The sequence below is a fragment of the Hyperolius riggenbachi genome, chromosome 4 (assembly GCF_040937935.1).
Source record: "Hyperolius riggenbachi isolate aHypRig1 chromosome 4, aHypRig1.pri, whole genome shotgun sequence".
Lineage (NCBI taxonomy): Eukaryota > Metazoa > Chordata > Amphibia > Anura > Hyperoliidae > Hyperolius > Hyperolius riggenbachi.
Window position 1 is genome coordinate 435,521,453 of NC_090649.1, and position 22,777 is coordinate 435,544,229.

Here is a 22,777-nt window from a genome sequence, read left to right on the forward strand (position 1 = left end):
AAAAGCTGCAGTTTATATTTTCCAATGTAAAAAGTTAGTTGTTTTTGGCTCCGTCCACTATTTCTAACCTTAAAGAGAATCTGTATTGTTAAAATCGCACAAAAGTAAACATACTAGTGTGTTAGGGGACATCTCCTATTACCCTCTGTCACAATTTCGCCGCTCCCCGCCGCATTAAAAGTAGTCAAAAACAGTTTTAAAAAGTTTGTTTATAAACAAACAAAATGGCCACCAAAACAGGAAGTAGATTGATGTACAATATATCCATACACAAGCAGGCTGTATACAGCTTTCCTTTTGAATCTCAAAAGATCATTTGTGTGTTTACCTTCTGTCCCCTTCTTCTCTCATGCACTGAACATTACAGGCTTCCTGCAGACAGCTCTGCCTGTGCCTGTGTTTGTAATTCCTCAGTATGTGTCAGCCAGCTACTTTCACAGCCAGAGGAGGATTTTTATCCAGCTCTCTTCTATCACTGATAAGATAGCAGAGAAGCCGCTGGCTTATGTAAATAAAACACACACTGGAGTGTGCATAGAAGAACAGACCAGCACAGAAGAGTTGGCAGCCTTCCAGACACAGGCCGACAAGTCTGACAGGGGAAAGATACATTAATTTATTACATAGACCTTGATAGTACAAAGTGCTGCAGTGAGCCAGAACAGATTAGAATAGGTTTAGGAACTTGTAGCATGGTAGAAAAAACGTTGTAATTTTTGTTACAGAGTCACTTTAACATACAGTCACTCAATGACCAAGTTTATGAGCTTTGGGGTCCTTGGCATAAATACGTTGCATTTTACCATTGAAACTAAACAAATCTGATTGGCTGTATTTGGCCCTCTCCCTTCTGAATTAAAACCCCAGTCTCCCAGTGATTGACTGTACCAGATTTGAGGCCTCTGCCATTAAGAGTGTATGAATGGCAGCAATGTAAATATTCCCCTTGAAAATCAAAAGGTGAATTTTGATTGGCTGCTGTAGGCTCCACCCACTTTCCTGAATATTAGTCCCAGTGGCCAACTGTGTCACGTTTGAGAACCCTGCCAATAAGAGAATGGCTGAAATCAATCTAACAAATCTGATTGGCTGTTTGTGGCTCCACCCCCTTTAGTGAATTTGGACCCCAGTCACCCAATGACTGACTGTATCAGGTTTGAGGCCTCTGCCATTAACAGTGTAAGAATGGTAGCAATGTAAATATTCCCCTTGAAAATCAATAGGTCAATTTTGATTGGCTGTTGTAGGATCCACCCACATTTCTGAATATTCATCCCAGTCACCCAGTGGCTAATTGTGTAAAGTTTGGGAACCCTGCCATGTTAAAAATTTAGTTGTTGGCACCGGCCACTTTTTCTAACCTTGACATACAGTCACTCAGTTATCAAGTTTATCAGCTTTGGGGTCCTTGGTATCAATACTTTGTATATTCCCATTGAAAAATAAACAAATATGGCTGTTTGTGGCTCCACCCCTTTCTGAATTTGAACCGTAATCACCCAATGACTGACTGTATCAGGTTTGAGGCATTTGCTATTAACAGTATAAGAATGGTAGCAGCTTAAATATTCCCTTTGAAAATCAAAAGGTGAGTTTTTATTGGCTGTTGTAGGCTCCATCCACCTTCCAAAATCTTAATCTCATTCACCCAGTGACCAACTGTGCAAAGTTTGAGAGCCCTGCCATTAACAGTGTAAGAATGGCTGCAGTTTATATTTTCCAGTGAAATTTATTTTTAGCTCCGCCCACTTTTTGTAACCTTGACACACAGTCACCCAGTGACCAAGTTTGTGAGCTTTCAGGTTCCTGGCATCAAAAATATGTGAATGGAAGCAGTTTATCCACCAAGGAAATCTGATTGGCTATAGGTGGCCCCGCCCCTTTAGTGAATTTGGACCCCAGTCACCCAATGACCAACTGTAGCAAGTTTGAAGCCTCTGCCATTAACAATGTAAGAATGGCAGCAGTTTAAATATTCCCCTTGAAAATCAATAGGTGAATTTTGATTGGCTGTTGTAGGCTCCACCCACTTTCTTGAATCTTAATCGCATTCACCCAGTGACCAAGTGTGGCAAGTTTGAGAACCCTGCGATTAACAGTCTAAGAATGGCTGCAGTTTACATTTTCCCATTTAAAATGAATGGCTGAAATTTGATTGGCTGTGTTATGTTCCTCCCACTTTTCCTGGATTCGTAACCTCGGTCACCAAGTGACCAACTGTGCCAAGTGTGGGGACTCTGGCTTGATTACTGTGAGAATGGCAGCCTTTTACATTTTTTCCATTGACTTGAATGGGTGAAATCTGATTTGCTGTTTGTAGCTCCGCCCACGTGTGCAGGGGGGGGGGGGCGCGAGACCTCCAGAACATATCATCCCAGGTAGTGAGGAATCTGCATACCAAGTTTCGTTCAAATCGGTCAAGCCGTTTTCGAGTGATCGCGGCACATACACACATACATACACACACATACATACGATTTTATATATATAGATGTTAGGACCTGTACACACTGCTGTGCTTTTAAAATTGCATGCGTTTTTTTAATCGCAAGGTCTTTTAAAAAATCATGAAAATGGTGAAGTCCTGTACACACTGGTGCGATGCGATTTTTCTATTTTCGTGAAGACTTACTGATTTAAAAATGGCATGCGATTTTAAAAATGCAGCGCAAGCGCAGCAGTGTGTACAGATCCTAATGTCTGATCTACTGAAACATACAGTGCATAAGTACCTTATACTGGAGATCTGAATAGACTAGAGCCTAGGTTCTGAACATGTGGTACATGTACTCCAGTGGTACTTTAATTAGGCCCATTGGGTACTTTTACTTGTCCTAGCCCATCCATTATAGTAAACGCTGAGATTAAAATTATGATGCATTATATATAAAGATGACTGGATAAGTAATTTGTAGTTGATTAAAATCCATCAAGGAAAGATTGAACAGCTTATGAAGTACTCCTAACAAATATATATGGATCAAGGGATTCTTGAGAGGATGTTAAAGAGACTTTGTAACAACAAAAACCTCCCCTGGGGGGTACTCACCTCGGGTGGGGGAAGCCTCCGGATCCTAATGAGGCTTCCCACGCCGTCCTCCGTCCAGGGCCGGCCCTAGACTTTTTGCCGCCTGAGGCAAATTTTAAAAAAAATTATTGCTGACGCCGCCCAATCCCCGCCGCCGAGCTGGAGGGGTAGCGGGCAGGGCGGGGGTATTGGGCCTAGCGGCGGGGTGGGGGGTCGGACCCCCCTCCCTCGCCTGGGTCCCCGTCCTCCGCTCCCCTGCAGCCTTAAATACATCAGAACTAGCGCAACTCGTAAGAGGCAGTGGGCGGGGAGGACTCACCTCTTCCTCGCTCGATCCAGCGTGCGCTCCACTGACGTCCCTTCCTGCAGCGCCGTCCATTTACAATACAGTGGGCGGCGTGCAGGAAGTGACGTCAGTGGAGCGCACGCTGGATCGAGGAAGAGGTGAGTCCTCCCCGCCCACTGCCTCTTACGAGTTGCGCTAGTTCTGATGTATTTAAGGCTGGAAGGGAGCGGAGGACGGGGACCCAGGCGAGGGAGGGGGGGGGGGTCCGACCCCCCTTCCCGCCGCTAGGCCCAATACCCCCGTCCTGCCCGCTACCCCTCCAGCTGGGCGGCCGGCTCCCCGCACCCTCCGACGGGCGGATGCCGCCCCTAGAAATTTGCCGCCTGAGGCAAAAGTTTCACCCCGCCTCATGAGTGGGCCGGCCCTGCCTCTGTCCCACGGGGGTCTCGCTGCAGCCCTCCGAACAGCCGGCGACAGAGCCGACTAGCTTCAATATTTACCTTTGCTGGCTCCAGCGGGGGCGCTGTGGCGGCTTTCGGCACGGAAATAGACGGAAATACCCGATCTCCGTCGGGTCCGCTCTACTGCGCAGGCGCCAGAAACTTGCGCCTGCGCAGTAGAGCAGACCCGACGGCGATCGGGTATTTCCGCCTACTTCGGAGCCGACAGCCGTCAGAGCGCCTGCGCAGGAGCCAGGAAGGTAAATATTACGTCACCGCTGCACGGAGGGCTGCAGCGAGACCCCTGACGGATGGAGGACGGCGTGGGAAGCCTCATTAGGATCCGGAGGCTTCCCCCACCCGAGGCGAGGTGACCCCCCAGGGGACGCTTTGTCGTTACAGTTCCTCTTTAAGGGGTAATTGGCCAGAGCTGTCATTAAGAAAGGGGCACATGTAACAATAGCATTGAGTAACACTGCTAGAGTATCTATATCTGTGACAAGAGGCATAAGATGCGAGTCTTATTTCTCTATAACTAGAACTCTGCTGACCTCTAGTGGATGAAACCTGGTATTAACTATATTGAATTAAGCTTACGGATGAAATTACATATCAATGTGACTAATCTCGGACACTGTTGCAGGATGTGATATTAATGAACTTTGATATATTTAACTGTATGGAGACCACCCATAGTAAAATGTGTGCCGCACTTGTGAATGCATAAAAAAAAGTGATAAATGACTTATACATAACATTTTATACTGTCGCACAGCTTACAGAAATATGTAAAACACAAAAGAAAAAATCGAGAGACCCAATTTTGCGTTATTGCGATTCAATTGATGATAAAGAGTAATTGCGAAGAATAATACTCACAAAGATGGGTTGCCGAGTGCAGGCAACCACTAATAGCACTTGGGGGGAAATTGGGTCTGTCCCCTCTCAGGCTAAGAAGTCGCTCTCCGTAGGAAGAATTGGGTGATCACACCCATCCAACCGGTGGATACAATTTGTTCAAAAATTACAGAGGCGCCAATCAGAATAAAATACACAAAAATTTCATAAATGGGGGGTCTTGGATTATTTACCACCCCAAAAAAGGACACTAGTATTACTAATTGTTAATAATTTATTTGTATTTTACTCCCACAAGTTTTGCAACACGTTTCACGGGTCTATCACCCGCTTCCTCAGGCAGTATAAAAAGTGTCACTGGGATTCGTGTAGCACCTCTGTCCTACCTCGGTGCTACACGAATCCCAGTGACACTTCAGTTGCTCCTTCAACTATCAGTGTTTAAAGCTTTTGTTTGTGAGTCCTCATTGCTCCTTTTAGCATTTTTGTCCCATTACCGAAATGACTGCACCATATTGGCTCTTGCCTTCGGTTGTCTTTCTAAGGTCCTTTGGCCTCCTTCATTCAGTGCTTCAGAGTTTTTGTGGATTTCTGTTTTCTGTTTTCCATTTTTTATATTTTCTGATTGGCCAAATACTTCCGAGTGTACTCTGCATTTTCTGATTGGTCTAGTGCTTCCGAGTTCTGTGATTTGGCTAAAATGGCCGAGTTGCCAGTAATGTGGTATTTCCGATTACCGATCCAAAATACCAATTTCCGATCGGCAATGCGGAAATGTTATTTCCACGAAATCCAAATGAGCATCCCTATCAAACTATAAACAAATTAATATTTCACTGTGTTCAGGGAAGCAAAGTGTAAACTTCATTTAAGTAGAGTGACCAGACGTCCCGGATTGCCCGCTTTTAGCAGCTGGACGTCCCGGCCTCGGGACTCTGGCCACTGTTTCTGCATGAACTGGCAGCGGCGTCTATAGACGCCGTGCCAGTTCATTGCCTGCAGCCCCGCTCCGGCCTCCTTAGTGTCTTGTCTTCTTCCGGTATTCCGACACCGGCAGGCGAGCAGGGCTACGGCGAGATGGCTGCCGGAGCCCTGTACTGGAGACTATTTGTCTTGCCGTAGCCCTGTCAGCGCGGGAGACAAGAGAAGGAGGGAGGTGGTCCAGGGAGCAGCGCGTCAGAGGCCGGAGACTTCTGCCAGGTGAGTAAATGCTTTCTTTTCCAGGTGAAATGTTTGCCCGCATTGCTAATTTTCTGGTGAAATGTTTGCCCGCATTGCGTTAATTTTCTGGTGAAATGTTTGCCCGCATTGCGTTTAGTTTCTGGTAAAATGTTTGTCCGCATTGCGTTTATTTTCTGGTGAAATGTTTGCCCGCATTGCGTTTTGTTTCTGGTGAAATGTTTGCCCGCATTGTGTTTATTTTCTGGTGAAATGTTTGCCCGCATTGCGTTTATTTTGTACTGACATGTTTGCCCGTATTGCGTTTATTTTGTACTGACATATTTGCCCGCATTGCGTTTATTTTGTACTGACATGTTTGCCCGCATTGCGTTTATTTTGTACTGACATGTTTGCCCGCATTGCATTTATTTTGTACTGACATGTTGCCCGCATTGCGTTTATTTTCTGGTGTCCGGGGTAACTGTTACTGCATTTATTATTTAATGGTCATAGATGGCTATGTTTGCTGCTTTGTGGTTACGGTATACTATTAGCATCACACAGTTTCTGCACACCCATGATGCAAAGTCTCGTTTGACCACATCATGGCGTAAACACTGCTTTCTTATGCCTCGCTGTTACATCATTACGTTAGCTTCACCCATACAATGTCATGGCCATGCCCATTTTTTCCCCCCACCCCCAGTCTTTGTTACTGCGCACTCCTCAGTCCCCCCACTTTTCACCGCGGCGCGCTGAGCGTGCCGCCCCCCCCCCCCCCCCCCACACCCGTCCCAGGTTGGACCCACAAAAATCTGGTCACTCTAATTTAAGCTTCAGTAATAAGTCCAAGACAGATTTGCATTGATTTGAATTAACTGAAATCTGATTGGTTACAATGGGATTCTATACTGTGCACATCATCATTGCTTTCTGCACGGCTTTACGGAATAGGCCTAATTGTCTTTCTTGTAATTATAGGGCACAGCAGGAAATGAAGCCAGCGCCACAGAGGAAATGTCTAACCTGGTGAACTACATTCAGCCTGTGAAGTTTGAGTCTTTCGAGACCTCTAAAAGTAAGTGACAAAATGAGAGCACACCGCAGTGGCTGCCTGACATGAACTCTGATGGGGGCAGGTGAAGACCCTGGTGGCTTCTATCCCATCCAGAAAACCTTATTACAAAGGATGCCATCTCCCTGCAAGGTGGCTGTCATTCCTGGGACACTGTAATTGTACATACTAATGAAGGGCAACTCAACTTGACATGTCTATTAGTAGGCAAACCTGACAGAAATGTTAGCGTTAATATCCCAGCAAATCAGGCTGCAGAAAATCTGTGTCTTATTCTGATAGTTCTGACAGCTCGCTAGCTTAGAGCATGAAGAGCTGTCAGCCATACTATCTCAGAGAAAAAAAACACACACATAGGTAGATAACACTGTCCACGTTTTGATTTTAGTGATTTTTCTACAGTAAAAAAAAAGAGAAAATCCTTCTTAGAATTTCCCATTTTAAGTGTGGCTATTTTGAAGCCAATCCTGATGTCATTTCCTGCCCTACTCTCCTCTGCCTGCTTTTCCCACCATTCACTATAGAAAGTGCATTGTCTCAGCATGAGAAATATTGGCCAATCAGACAGGAACAGAGGTGAGGGAGGGGGAAACAGGAGGGAAAGAGGCTTCAGCCATTCAGACTGAATTAGTTCAGTCTCAGGGGAAATGGAGAAACAAAATAGGACAATCCAGCATGCCCTGCAACTTCCTTTTTGTGTACCAAATTTTGTGTGTACCAAATAAGAGACAGGTAATCTGGGGAATGATCATTTATCAACAAGAAAGGTAATAGTGAAGTAATAGTGATTTTAACTTTTGGGATGCCTGTTTAGCTTCCTTATTACTTGTTTACCAGAAAAAAAAATAAAGAATTGATTTTCTGCCCGACAGTTACTCTTTAAGGCTGCAGAGCAATGGATCCTCTGTGCAGACTTGCACTGTAACTGAAGCCAGCACTCAAAACGCTGCAGTATATTCATTAACAGCTCTACTAAATCCAAAATCAAAAAACTAGAAGACAAAGTGCTAACTAATATTGCAATGTCCGGCAAATATGACGGCTCTCTACCATGGTTTTTGTAATGTAATGGGATGTGCAGCCTCCTTCTTCTGCTAGGCGTCTTTTAAACAGTCCTTCTAGAACCATGCACATTAACCCATTAGTATCTTCAATACAGTTATCTTGTTTGAGATAAGTGCATTGCTTCTGACCTCAGTGAGCAGAACTCTTTGTGCTTTAAATTCTTGTAATGCTTTGATCTCTCCCCACTAGCAGAATATATTGAAACTGAAAGCAGAGGTCCTCTGTTATTGCCTCACACTGCCCCCTAGTGACAAATGGCCATAAATACAAATTACAGCAGTACTAATTAGAAGCAAGAAAATGTAACAAATAAGAAATGAAAAAGTGTGCTAAAATAAATTGGTCTGGGGCACTTGCAAGCCTCTAAATGAATTGGCTGCTAAAGAACATCTGACATGAGAGGGATATGGAGGCTGCCATATTTATTTCCTTCATATATTTATTTCAGGTGTGTGATTCAAGCACTACTGATGCATGAAAGATCAGCAGGTTGCCAGGCAACTAGTATTTTTTAAAAGGAATTAAATATGGCAGCCTCCATATGCCTGATTGTGAACTTTGTTGCATCATGTGAAATAACGTCTTTTTCCAACTGCCAGGCAAGCAATATCTCCCTCTGTGCATAGAACTCTCAGTAAGGAACATTCCATACAGATCACCTGGCAGAACTAAAGATGTCACCACCAGTGATACATTTCTGAATGTAAATCAGGGAGAGGAAAGATTTTACAACGGGCAAATACTGACTAAATAATCTATAAATAAATACTGTAAAAAATAAGCAATTGTATTATTTTTTTTATACTACAATTCCTCTTTAAAGTGTACCAGAGGCGAGATGTAATAAAAGTTTTATACATACCTGGGGCTTCCTCCATCCGCACTGAACGCTCCCACGCCACCGTCCTCAGTCTTCTCCCTCTTCTGTCCTGGGTCCCGTAAGTCCTGCCAGTCGCAAGCCTGCACGGTACTATTCTCCGCCGGAGAGAGACGGAGGGAGCGCAGTGCGCTTGCGCAGACTGGCCGCGACTGGCTGAACCTGCGGGACCCGGTACAGAAGACGGAGAAGACTGAGGACGTTGGCGTGGGAGCGATCTGTGCCGTTGGGGCTGGAGGAAGTCTCAGGTATGTATAAAACTTTGAATATGTTTCGTCTCTGGTACACTTTAACAAACCCCATGGTAAATTATTTTCTATGGCCTGGTGCACACCAAAAAACGCTAGCAGATCCGCAAAATGCTAGCAGATTTTGAAACGCTTTTTCTTCTGTAGCGTTTCAGCTAGCATTTTGCGGTTTTGTAAAGCGTTTTTGGTGTAGTCGATTTCATGTATTGTTACAGTAAAGCTGTTACTGAACATCTACTGTAACAAAAAACGCCTGGCAAACCGCTCTGAAGTGCCGTTTTTCAGAGCGCTTTGCGTTTTTCCTATACTTTACATTGAGGCAGAAATGCATCCGCAATCCAAAATCTGCAGCAGCCCGGGAGTATGCGTTTCTGCAAAACGCCTCCCGCTCTGGTGTGCACCAGCCCATTGAAATACATTACCCTAGCGGATCCGCACCCGCAAGCAGATCGCAAACCGCAGCGGAAACGCTCTGGTGTGCACTAGGCCTATTATCCTATGTATTTTCCTTGTTAACTGTTCCATTTCCATGTTCTATGCCTATTATTTGCTTCATTTATAAACTAAAAACCTTTTTTTTTATTCTAAAAACAATGGCTAAAGTGATTGTTTTACGGGATATCAGCGTTTTGGGATGTCTGTTTCCCATCTAGCTTATAGTGACAGTAAGAAGCCAGCTGAGTAGAATGTACGCCTGCTACCTGTCATTGTGTGACATGAGAAATATGTTGGGTAAAAGCCCATCTACGTGTAAAATAATGAAAGCGTGGGCCTCGGTCACTGAGATCCCTGCAAGATTAATCTCCTGGAATGCCTTCCTTGGCTGAGGTGTCCCGTCCTGACAGCATGATGTAGCACCAGACTCTCTGAGCAAGCTTGCCTGGAAGCTGTGATAATCTAGTGATGATGCATCGTAGTGTTCATTACCGCTGGCTCAGGGCAATGGCAGCCTCCGCTAGGAGCTCACACCATGGTCAGCCTCTAGCGCATGGCTGGCTTTGGCTCCCCGAATGTGCCCTGTGGCCACTCCTATGCTGCACATGTGGCTTCTTATTTTCATGTTTTGCTTAAAGGGACTCTGTAACAAAAATGTCATTGTGTTTTCTACCATCCTACAGGTTCTTAAACCTATTATAATGTGCTCTGGCTTACTGCAGCACTTTCTACTATCACCATCTCTGTAATAAATCAGCTTATCTTTCCCCTGTCGGACTTGTCGTCCTGTGTCTGGAAGGCTGCCAACTCTTCAGTGTGATCTGCTATGCATGCCCCCTCTATGCACACTCCCCTGTGTGTGTGTGTTATTTACATTAGCCAGCTTTTCTCTGCTCTCTTATCTTTTACAAGCTGAATAAATCCTCTGTTCACATACTGATGAGTCACATACTGCAGAATTACAGACAACCGGGCAGAGCTGTCTGCAAGAAGAAACAAACAATCAGCTTGTTATGGCCTATACTCACGAGGGACAAAAGTGGCCTGTCGCCAGCACACGTGAGCGTGTGCCGACAGGCCGGCAACAGCTCGTCGCCAGCTCCCTCCGCGTACACACGCGGAAGAGGGATCAGCTGAGCGACGGAAGCTGTCGGCAACGCTCCTCCCCCGCCGCCGGAAGCTCCGTGTTGTGGATAGAGGTTGCTGTCGCTAGTCCGCATACTCACGCGGACTAGCGACAGATGCGGCGGAGTTGCGGCGGCAACTGTCGCCAGGCGATTGAGCGGTTCAATCGCCTGGCGACATCAGCGACGAGCGACAGTTCGGGGTGCGCGCCCGTGCAACGCCGCATACTCACGGGCGACCTGTCGCCGCAATACGCGCGTGCCGTGTGTTGCGGCGACAATTGTAGCCCGTAAGTATGGGCCATAACTCTTCAGTGAGCTACAGGGGGAAAGAAACACACAAATGATCTCTTGAGATTCAAAAGGAAAGCTGTATGCAGCCTGCTTGTGTATGGATGTATTTTCTATGTGTGGACATATTGTACATCAACCTACTTCCTGTATTGGTGGCCATTTTGTTTGTTTACAAACAAACTTTTTAAAACGGTTTTTGACTACTTTTAATGCGGCGAGGAGCGGCGAAATTGTGACAGAGGGTAACAGGAGATGTCCCCTAACACACTGGTATGTTTACTTTTGTGTGATTTTAACAATACAGATTCTCTTTAATAGTAAAGGAAGGTTATTATTTGCTTTAGTGCCTGAAGTGCCTTACAGACATAGAACATTTAAATTGCTCTTTTCTCCTGGTGAACTCAAAGCGCCAGTTCTCCCGGTGAACTCTGAAGGCAGTACGAGTGTTATGGAGTCTTGCCCAAGGTCTCTACACTGAATAGGTGCAGGTTTACTTAACAGGAAGAGCTGAGATTTAAGCCACATGCTTGTTTTAGGAGTGTGAGTCAAGCAATACTGCAGCCAAAGAGATCAGCAGGACTGCCAAGCAACTAGTATTGCACAGTTACATTTGCTGGCCGCCTGTAACGTTTCCTGGGTGCTGTGTCATACAACATGGAGCCAATAAATACAACATATACAACAAGACATGCACACCTTGCAAATTTGAATGCAAAAAAGGAATTTATTTTGATTAAAGATTGACAAGTCGATCAGAAGGTGCCAAAGTGCATATATACAGTATATACAAACAATATATACAAAGAAATGACAGCACTGTTTTAAACACTGTGTCAGCAATGCTACAGGGAAGCATAATACATTAGGTATATAAACCAAGGTCACACAGTGGTCCAATCAGCTGGATGGCATATACACCGATGAGGCAACAAATAGTGTAAACACAAACTGCTGGAGCAGGAAAAAAGCAATAGTCCCAGAAAAACAACGTGGCATAGAGTGGCAACAACCGACTTTATCACCCAGACGGTGTCGTTTTTTACACAAAGTTCTTTCTCAGTGGGCTTGCAGGCATAGAGGCAATTGAAGCAGTGCTGACGTCGGAGGTGTCCCGGGAGACATCATTTGCTCACTCCAACCTGAATAATCCCAAATACCTTCTGTTTTTAGAAGACACACTTCTGTTTTGCATAGCATTTTAGTAAAGAGGCTTTTTGGTCTCTTCCACCCCCTTACACACGCTAAATGAGTTGTGGTTCACCAGGAGCTTACTGGGTAATCTGTAACTCTGTGGAGTGGGTGTTATGTTAAGACCCGCAGTTGCTTGAACACTCAAGCAGCTGGAAATTACATATATCCGGATCAGGTACTCCCCGCCTGTTCCGGAGAACCGAGACAGTACTGTATTCAAAATTTCTTGGCCTCATACTACATCACGGTGGTAAAATGGCCAATTGAGATTGGATGTGTGTGCAGACCTTTACTGAAGATGTAAGGGAGATGATGAGCAAAGTGGTGGTTGTTTGGTGGTTGCGGTTAGTGAATACAGTATATAGTACATGTCTTAATGATAACTGTTTGTTTTTGTTTTTCTTCTTCATAGAAAAAAATAAAAGCTTTGAAATGTCGTCTTTTGTGGAAACCAAGGGCCTTGAGCAGCTGACAAAGTCCCCAGTGGAGTTTGTGGAGTATCCTTTGTGTTACAGTTATTACACTTACATATAGGTTTAAGATCAATAGAAAATGTATTTGGTAAATACGTTCCCAGCGCCCAAATGAATAGTTTTGATGTGTTACGTTATGCACATACTGTGAACTTAGCCTAATAGTGCCCACATATGTTACAATTGTTTCTGTTTGATTTTACCCCAATTCTAATAAAAAAGAATTGTGTGAAAAAATTAAATTAGATCAAAATTGTTGTTTTTCTCGATTAAAATCACTCGGAAAGAACCATCCGTGTGAACCAGCCCTTACTCGGTCATTTAAAGTGACCCAGAGATAAATAAAGCTGCCTTTTTTACTTACCTGGGGCTTCCTCCAGCCCCATAAGCATGGCTGTGTCCCTTGCCGTCCTCCTACGATGTCCCGTTTAGGTGTAGTGAGCCCGGTAAGAGGCTCAGTGACATCAGTGGCGGACCTTCTGCAAGCGCAGAAGGCCCCGGCTGATGTCACTCAGTCAGACTGAGTCTGACTGAGCTGGGTACCAGGGTGTGATTGCGGCTGCACAGAGGATTCTGGGAGGACTGGGGAAGGACGGCGAGGGACGCACCCATGCTTATGGGGCTGGAGGAAGCCCCGGGTAAGTAAAAAGCGTCATCATTATTCAATCTTTATTCATCTCTGGGTCACTTTAAAGAGAATTGTTTTGTCTTTCAGCAAACCATGAGTTTCCATGCTGGAAGATCTCACGGAATAATCAGATTGGCCAGACAACAGTGTAGAAGAGATTTTTAGTTTTTTTTTTAAAGTGAAGACAATCTTCCCGATGTAGGTGGTACATCAAAGGGAAGGCTCCGTCTGGTCTTTACTTCTCCTCTTCTGTTTTTTTTGAGCCCCCAGTGTCATCATCAAAGCAGAAGAGTTGCTTCAATGCTCTGTTCTAAGATGACCATTGTCCCACCCTTCCAGTACTCTGCATTATGCTAAGGTATGATTGTCAGAGTCACTACTCCTCTTACCAGTACAGTGGCTAAATTAGAAGGGGATGAATGAACATATCTAGCTGAATACGTCACCCACCATAGACTTGACTGCTGCCCTGGTGGACAATGAACCAGGAAACATAGAAGAGCAGCGGGGAGGTGAGGAAGCCTCCTGGGGAACTCAGTATCGGGTTTTCTCACCACAGATTAGTTTTTGATCTTTGACCAGCGATCTGTTGTTCAGTCCTTCGAAAGGCTTCTTGACTAGCTGCTTACAGGTATAACAAAATGCAACTGAGTCGAATTTATCCAAAAGGAACCCGTGTGGATTCATCAAACTACATGCCTCAGGTGTTCTGGAATGCCGGCTGTCAGATGGTGGCGCTCAACTTCCAAACCATAGGTAAGCACATTCACTGACTGAATATAAATGCCAATTAGTACACATTGTAAGATATAAATCATTCATTCTGACCATGTACAAACACATTTCTGCCAGGTACACACCTCTTTTTTAAAACATAACCTTTACTTTTCAAATTTCTTATTATTTGTTCACTATATATTTCCTGAAGTCAGTGTTTTAAAAGCAAACTTTAGCATACAATATTCTTTGCAACTGCACTATATACACAGTGCTCCCTTTCTTGCATGTGATTGTCACAGTGCTCCTATGCATGTCACAGTGCTCCTGTGCATGCATGTGAGTGTCACAGTGCTCCTATGCATGTCACAGTGCTCGTGTGCATGCATGTGAGTGTCACAGTGCTCCTGTGCATGCATGTGAGAGTCACAGTGCTCCTGTGCATGCATGTGAGTGTCACAGTGCTCCTATGCATGTCACAGTGCTCCCGTGCATGCATGTGAGTGTCACAGTGCTCCCGTGCATGCATGTGAATGTCACAGTGCTCCCGTGCATGCATGTGAGTGTCACAGTGCTCCCGTGCATGCATGTGAATGTCACAGTGCTCCCCTGCATGCATGTGAATGTCACAGTGCTCCTGTGCATGCATGTGAGAGTCACAGTGCTCCTGTGCATGCATGTGAGTGTCACAGTGCTCCTGTTCATGCACGTGACTGTCACAGTGCTCCTGTGCATGCATGTGAGAGTCACAGTGCTCTTGTGCATGCATGTGAGAGTCACAGTGCTCCTGTGCATGCGTGTGAGTGTCACAGTGCTCCTGTTCATGCATGTGAATGTCACAGTGCTCCTGTGCATGCATGTGAGCGTCTCAATGCTCCTCTGCAAGCATGTGAGTGTCACAGTGCTCCTATTCATAATGGTGAGTGTGACAGTGCACCCACACATATGAGTGTCACAGTGCTCCTGTGCATACATGTGAGAGTGACAGTGCACTCCTGCATGCATGTGAGAGCCACAGTGCTCCTGTGCATGCATGTGAGAGTCACAGTGGTCCCCATGCATGCATGTGAGTGTCACAGTACTAAAGTACATGAATGTGAAAGACACAGTGCATGCTTGTGAATTCTGCATTGTCTCTGTGCATGTATGTGAGTGTCACAGTGCTTCCTTTCATACATGTGCGTGCCACAGTGCTTCCTTTCATAGATGTAAGTGTCACAGTGCTCCCGTGCATGCATGTGAATGTCACAGTGCTCCCATATGCTCTATAGTCTCACATGACATGTATCGGGAGCCTATGGAGGATGCAACAGCACAGCCAGCGGGTGTAAGGAAAGAAACCAGTGCTGGAGCATGTCTGCTCTACTGCACGCTGCTCTGCATATCTGGAATGGAGAGAGAGAGGTGACCCCTGGCCTTGGAATTGCCGGTTGCTTCAATTTCAGATAACGTGGATTCTTCTGTATTGTTATTTAGAGATTTCATTCACTTTTCTAGTCTATACTTGCTGCATTTTGGTTTAGCTTTTAACCTAGAGCATACGTGTCAAATCTGGCCCCCAGAGCCATCAAATTTGGCCCTCGGGTGGTTTTCCCACTTTGCATTGTGTTTGGCCCTGTCTAGACCACCAGGGGCACTATATTGGAGGTGAAGCCCTAGATCACCAGGAAAGCCATATGGGAGAGGGAGGGGGAAAGCAATAGACACCAGGGAATTGTAAAGGGGAGCGAGAGGGGCCACTAGACACCAAAGCACTGTATAGGGGAGGGAGGGGGGGCCTCTAGACACCAAAGAACTGTATAGGGGAGGGAGGGGGCCACTAGTTACCAGGGAAATTTATAAGGGAGGGAGGTGGCCACTAGACATTGAGGTTGGCCCGCGATTTAGTGGCAGTGTTCAATTTCGGCCCTGACACCCCTGACCTAGATTGTAAAAAGCTTTACTCTGAATTATAAATAATGGTGTAATTTGTGAAGATTGCACACTGTACTTGACTTCACCCTGAGAACACAATTTGCTGCCTGCAGCAAGGTCTAAATGTCACAGATATTACATGTTTTATTTTGTTTGGATTTGCTCAATCACTTCAATGGCCTATTCATATTTGTTTTTCTTGATTTGTCAATACGTCTGTTTGTTCTGTTTCTTGTTTTATACAGCCGTATCGCAGCCGTATCTGAAGCATAAACTAATATATGTGTGGCTTTCATCTTCACATGAGGCCATATTGGAGCTCCTGTTTAAGAGCCTGTCTGCTTTATATTACCGGTAGTTGTATTTTCTCCATTTACTAATGCACTGTGTTTTATTTACAGACTTTTCTATGCAACTCAATATGGGGATGTATGAATACAACGGTAAATGCGGATACAGACTGAAGCCAGAGTTCATGAGGCGGCCGGACAAACACTTTGACCCCTTCACAGAGACCACAGTGGATGGAATAGTGGCCAATACAGTATCTGTAAAGGTAGTGTGAGCTGCATTGACATTAATAGTAATAATGAGCTCATAATAAACTCATATTCAATAATCAAGAGCATCTGAATGGAGTACGTATTGTGGCACTGTCACATGAGTTGGGTGCCTGGTGGTGTCCCTAGCTACAAAATATATGTTTTCCTATGCACCACCTGGCACTTATTCTCACTAGAACCATCCTCTGTAAGCCCCCCTGCCTAATGCAGGCGTTATAAAGGCAGGCTTCTTCAACCCCCCCCCCCCCCGCCATCCTTTTAAAGTTGCGTGCAGCACGCAGCAACACAAGGAACTCACCCGATCACTCATTCCAGCAGTGATCTCCATGGCAATGGCGGCATCATGCGTCATGCCGTCATTACGTACCAGCACGTCACATGACACTGCCATCGCCATGGAGATCACCACTGGAACAAGCTATTGGGTGAGTTAAAACAAATCACCCTCTGTTTGGAGGGAGGTGGGGAGCAAAGGAGGGAGGGTCAGAAAGTTGCATCGGGTTGCATTCTAGAGGGATGCGCCCTGATCCTACAAAAGTGTGCCTACCCTTGGCCTATCTTTAGCCCACCCCCCCCCCCACCCCACCCTAGTGCTAAAAACTACCATCTAACCCCGGAGCACAAATGGCCACTGGTTGTATTCTTATGTAGTAGCTGATTGGCTACTACCCACATCAAGCGCCCAACTCACCGCTTGAGCGCCCGATTACTGAGGTGCAGTGTTGCTTGCAAATTTTTGCCAACGTCATTTTCGCATCAAGAAAAATGCTATTTTTGATTTTGAGAACATTTTCAAGAAATCAGCTTGTAAATTGCGGAAAATCATTATTTTACATAGAAAAAAGCAAAGGTGCAGGAAAACAATATTTTTACCGCAAACATTTTTACTGCAAAAAAAGATGTTTTACCGTAAAAAATTGCAAGACTTAATTTAGATGGCATTTTCGCAAAAAACAAAAAAAAAAAACAAATTTAACATTTTTGCAAAAATGAATAGGAAAAGAATATTGACATTTTCACTCATCACTGCTGAGGCGTTTGTTAGACACCTGATAATCCCTTCACCAAAAGGACCTGATCTGTCTGATCCTGTTCCAGCCTGCATACAAACTGAATTTATTACCATCTTTGCACATTATGGGCCTGATTCACAAAGCGATGATAACTCAGTTATCACGCCTAAAAGACTTTAGGCATGATAACCTTTGCACCACGCTGGTGAAAAGCCAGTTTAGGTGTGATAAGTTTAGGTGTCATAAGTTTAGGTGTGATAAGTTTAGATAAGTGTAGATAGCGTGCAAAGTCCTGCACGCAAAGCAGCGCCATTAAACTCTATGCGAAGTGCACCAGACTTTGCTAGCGCAAAACTTTTGATCAGCTGTGCACTGCGGTGCTAACGCAGTTGGTGCTTAAACTTATCACACCTAAACTTATCATGCCTAAACTTATCACACCTAAACTTATCAAGCCTAAACTGAGTTTAGGCATGATAAAGGGCTTTTCACCAGGGTGCTAACTGTTAGCACCGCTTTGTGAATCAGGCCCTATGTCTTTCCATAACTTTTATTATTGTTGTGTATTCACATAATGATGATATCTTCTGCAGCTCACTAAATGTCCCTTGGAGAAACTCACCGTCTAATCCCTGACATAGTCGTAGTTTAGTGTTCCTATCATAGTTTAAAGCTTTGTACATACGCTGGATGGTTGTCAGCCAAGGTGAGCAACAGAACGCATAGGCTGAGGAGAGCAACAGAATGCATAGCAACAGAACACCACACTTTTGTCCAGAGGTTGAATCCTGATCCGTCTCTGGCTACAGTGTTTGCATGTGTATAAGGCTTAAAGTGAACCTTCAGACTAAAAATCTACTCGGCAGCACTGAAAAGGCTTGGTGTTTCTTTAACAGTCTCACAGCATCAGAACTTTGTTTTTCATACCCAAGCCTAATTTTTAGCTGCACAGAAGCTAAGCTCTGCCCCATCAAAGAAAACTGCCCGGGAATTTTTCCCCTAAAGCTGTGCAAAGCATGGTGAGATTTCCTATGTTGTTGTTCTCATTGCCTAGCAGCTGGGAGGGGTGATCAGGACACAGGACAATTGGAACTGTCTCATGCTTCCTGTCACCTCCTTTCAACCAAAAAGATGGCTGCCCCCATGAAAGCACAAACCTTTACCTGTTCTTTTAAAACAGGATGGGTAAGAGATTATATTACAACTTAATGACAGTATGTTTGTTTAGAATGAAGTTCCTCTAATTTTTGATGGGGAGCCAATTAACCTACCAGTATGTTACCCACATGTTTGTGGAATGTAGGTGGAAACACATACATGCTGATAGTGTCCTGTAATCCAAAATATGGATCAGAAGGAGGAGGTGGGTGTGTACAGGTGACAGTTCTGTGGTGGGGAGGCAGTGCCCATTCTTCTTTCATCTCCATATTTTGAGTCATGTGACTGAGTTTTCCAAAGGGAAAATTTCTGGAACAGTTGCAACACATGAAAATTCTGTATTTGTTCCCCATTCACTTGTACTAATAACAAAAACTCCAGGATGGTGCAGTGTAGCCTTAAATGTTGGCTTTTTTATTGTTAAAAGGAACCTGATGAGAAAGGTATATGGAGGTTGCCATATTTATTTCCTTTTAAACAATACCAGTTGCCTGGCAGCCTGTTGATCATTTTGTCATCAGTAGTGTTTGAAGCACACACCTGAAAAAAGCATGCAGCTAATCTTGTCAGATTTTTTGTTAGAAACATCTGACCTGCATGCTTGTTCAGGGTCTATGGCTAAAGGTATCAGAGGCAAAGGATCAGCAGCACAGCCAGGCAATCTGTATTGTTTTATAGAAGCAGTAAAGTGTTGTACCGTGTTAGCCATGAGTAAAAGCAAGAAGTTTTGAATCAGGATGATACCATTTATCGGCTAACTTAGAGATGGATAAACAGTGAGCTTTCGACTTATAAAAAGCCTTCGTCGGACTGGTTCCTGACCAAAACTGAAAAACACAGCTTATATACACTGACATACAGAGGAGAAACATTCTTTGCAAACATAAATGTAATTAGATGCCTTAACTGTTACTGAGGAGGCTTTCCCAGGCATCCTATCTAAATTGATAAGATCAATAGAATCCTCAACATGACATAAAGCAGACTCTGGTGATGGGGAGACATCGTAAATTCCTAATTCCAATTGTAACTGGCCTGGTTACATGCACCATTAATTCTAAGCTTAATGGCCCATACTCACGAGGGACTTTTGTCGCCTCAACACGCGGTGCGCGCGTGTTGCGGCGACAGGTCGCCCGTGAGTATGGGCCGTCGCACGCGCGCGCACCCCGAACTGTCGCCCGCCGCTCATGTCGCCATGCGATTGAAAGTTTCAATCGCATGGCGACAGTCGCCGCCGCACCTCCCCCGCAACTGTCGCTAGTCCGCGTGAGTACGCGGACTAGCGACAGCAACCTCCATTGTATCAAATGGAGCTTCCGGCGGGGGGAGGAGGAACGTCGGCGACAGCTTCCGCCTCGCCGCTGGTCCCTCTTCCGCGTGTGTACGCGGAGGGACCTGGCGAGAAGCTGTCGCCGGCCTGTCGCCCACACGCTCACGTGTGCTGGCGACAGGCAACATTTGCAGCCCGTGAGTACGGGCCATAAAAGAATTGTGGCATTTAAAGCCAGCACCTGAAAGCAAATAAAATGAATAGTGACAGTGAATTCCATCTTACACAGCATATGGCACAAAAATGAATGAAAAGATAGAAAAATTAAAATTAAAAGAATTGTGGCATTTAAAACCCATCATACCAGCACAAGAAGTTAGAGTCCTTGTTTAAACCATCTTCTACAGTTTTGAACCAATGTATAAACTTAGTTTCTTGTGTTAGTCTCATGTTTCCCGATTTGAAGTCACCCATTAATACAGTGACGCGAAAATCGCTTAAACTGTGTCCAGGTAAACAAAAGTGTGTTGGTATTGGGAGATCAGTATATTTTGTAATATCCTTTTTCCTGTTCATAGTGGATCTGTGGTGTGTCATGCGATCACGCAGTGGTTGACTTGTTTCTCCCACATAAATTCCTTTGGGGCATTTTGCACACATGATCACGTATACCACATTAGATGAGTCGCAGGAAAAGGTGCCTTGTACTTTGTATTCCTGTTGTGTACCTGGTATTAGTATCCTGTCAGTGGAATGGATGTGTTTACAGGTCCCACACGTTTTCCCTCGGCAGGGGAATGTTCCATTCTGTTCTTGCCTATTTAAGGCACTCCTCACTATCATCTGCTTAAGATTGGGTGGCTGTCGGAACGCTAGGAGGGGAGGTTCAGGGAATATCTTTTTCAGTCTCTGATCCTTGTGTAGAACAGGATGAAGTTCTTTTGCAATCTTTCTTAAGATTTCCAGGCGTGGGTTGTAGGTTACTACCAGTGGGACACGGCTCTCTTCCTGGCTCTGCTTGTACTCCAGGAGCTGAGTCCTAGGGATGTTGTTAGCTTTCTTGATTTGGGTCTCAGCCATTAGAGGATTGTATCCCTGTTTTATGAAATTCTTATTCAGGTAATCCAGGTGTTTGTCTTTGTCATCCTTGTCAGAACAGATCCGATTGCATCTTATTGCCTGGCTGTAAATTATGGAATTCTTTATATGTTTGGGGTGGAAACTGTCATACCTGAGGTATGTGGGACGATCCGTCGGTTTGCGGTACATGGACGTTTGTAAGCTGTTCTCTCTGATGTATATGGTGGTGTCAAGAAAGTTAATCTCCCTGTGAGAGTAGCTCAATTTCAGTTTGATTGTGGGATGGAAGGCATTAAAGTTCCTGTGAAATTGGATAAGATCCTCCTCACTTGCAGACCAGATGATCAAGATGTCGTCGATAAAACGGAAGTAGGCCATGGGTTTTATATAACAAGTATTCAGGTATTCTTCTTCGAACTTTGCCATGAAGAGATTTGCGTACTGCGGTGCAAACCATGAGCCCATAGCCACTCCCATTTGCTGTAAATAGAGGTCCTCCCCAAAGGTGAAATAATTGTGGGTGAGAACGAATCTCATTAGTCCAGCAATTGAGTTTATAGGTGTGCCCAAACCTTGAAGATATTTGCGACAGGCCGCAATACCATCATTGTGGGGAATGTTGGTGTACAGAGACTCTACATCCATAGTGGCAAGAATGGTGCCTCCAGGCACTGGGCCAATGGCTGCCAGTTGGTTCAGGAGGTGTGTAGTATCCTGTATGTAGCTGGGTCTTTTACAGACTAGAGGCTTCAAAATGTTTTCCAACCACCCTGAGATATTCTCTGTGAGAGTTCCATTCCCTGAGATTATGGGCCTGCCTGGGTTCCCCTCTTTGTGGACTTTGGGAAGCATGTAAAAGCAGGCGGTTCTCGGCTTTTCCGGGATAAGAGTCTGTACATGAAGCCTGGTGTTTACGGGCAATTTCTTTACCATCCTATTGAGTGCCATCCTGTACCTTTTTGTTGGGTCCTCCTGTAATTTGGCATAGTGCGTGGTGTTAGACAACTGTCTTTGTGCCTCCTGGATATAGTCACTGGTGTTCATGATGACTATGGCACCCCCTTTATACGCTGGTTTAATAATAATGTCCTTATTCTCCTTAAGGGATGTGATAGCTTGTTGCTCTTGCAATGTTATGTTATGAGCCAGTGTTTTATATCAGCCTCCATATACCTCTCACTTTACGTTCCCTTTAGGAGGTTGCTTGCTAATTAGTGTTGGTGCATTTGGCATATTTGAATTTGGAATCTTGTTCTGAATTCTGCCGATCAGAACCTGAATCTTCGTGCATGCGCACCGCGGCAAGGGGTGTTTCCTTACCCTTGTCGCCACCTCTGTGCGCTGCCCACCTCATCTTCACAAATTCCGAATTTGAATATGCAGAATGCACCAACAGGATTGCTAATCAGTAGCTTTTTTATATTATTTTATCCGTATGTTCAACATTTAAGTCTGCTAATTCATTGTATACCTCATTTATATTTTATTTTTTAGATTATTTCAGGGCAGTTTTTGTCAGATAAGAAGGTCGGCACTTATGTGGAGGTGGATATGTTTGGATTGCCAGTTGACACCAGGAGAAAAGCCTTGAAGACGAAGACATCTCAAAACAATGCTGTGAATCCTGTGTGGGAGGAGGAGCCGGTGGTCTTTAAGAAGGTTGGTCTATCTAAAAAAAAAAATATCCCAGATTTTTAGTGTCCCTCCACCCCCAGACATCTGAAAAGATATAGCAGCTTATTAGTAAAACTATAATTTCTACGACACAGCCCACAGTACTGTGAACTTGGATAATGTTCTGCTTATTATTTCCTCTTTGCTGGAGTCAAAACACTCCTTGCCACTCCTTGCCCTCCTGTCCTGCTTTACGGGAGGA

General features: G+C 44.7%; 1 protein-coding gene across 2 annotated transcripts in view; it reads left to right on the forward strand.

The window, feature by feature from the left end:
- PLCB1 (phospholipase C beta 1) overlaps positions 1–22,777 on the forward strand; it is an 887,760-nt gene that overhangs the window by 708,204 nt on the left and 156,779 nt on the right. For both annotated transcript variants that reach the window (XM_068232505.1, XM_068232506.1), the window contains 5 exons: positions 6,755–6,851; positions 12,495–12,579; positions 13,815–13,939; positions 16,216–16,370; positions 22,396–22,560. In XM_068232505.1, coding sequence (XP_068088606.1) covers positions 6,755–6,851; positions 12,495–12,579; positions 13,815–13,939; positions 16,216–16,370; positions 22,396–22,560 — 627 coding nt within the window. The remainder of the gene's footprint in view (positions 1–6,754; positions 6,852–12,494; positions 12,580–13,814; positions 13,940–16,215; positions 16,371–22,395; positions 22,561–22,777) is intronic.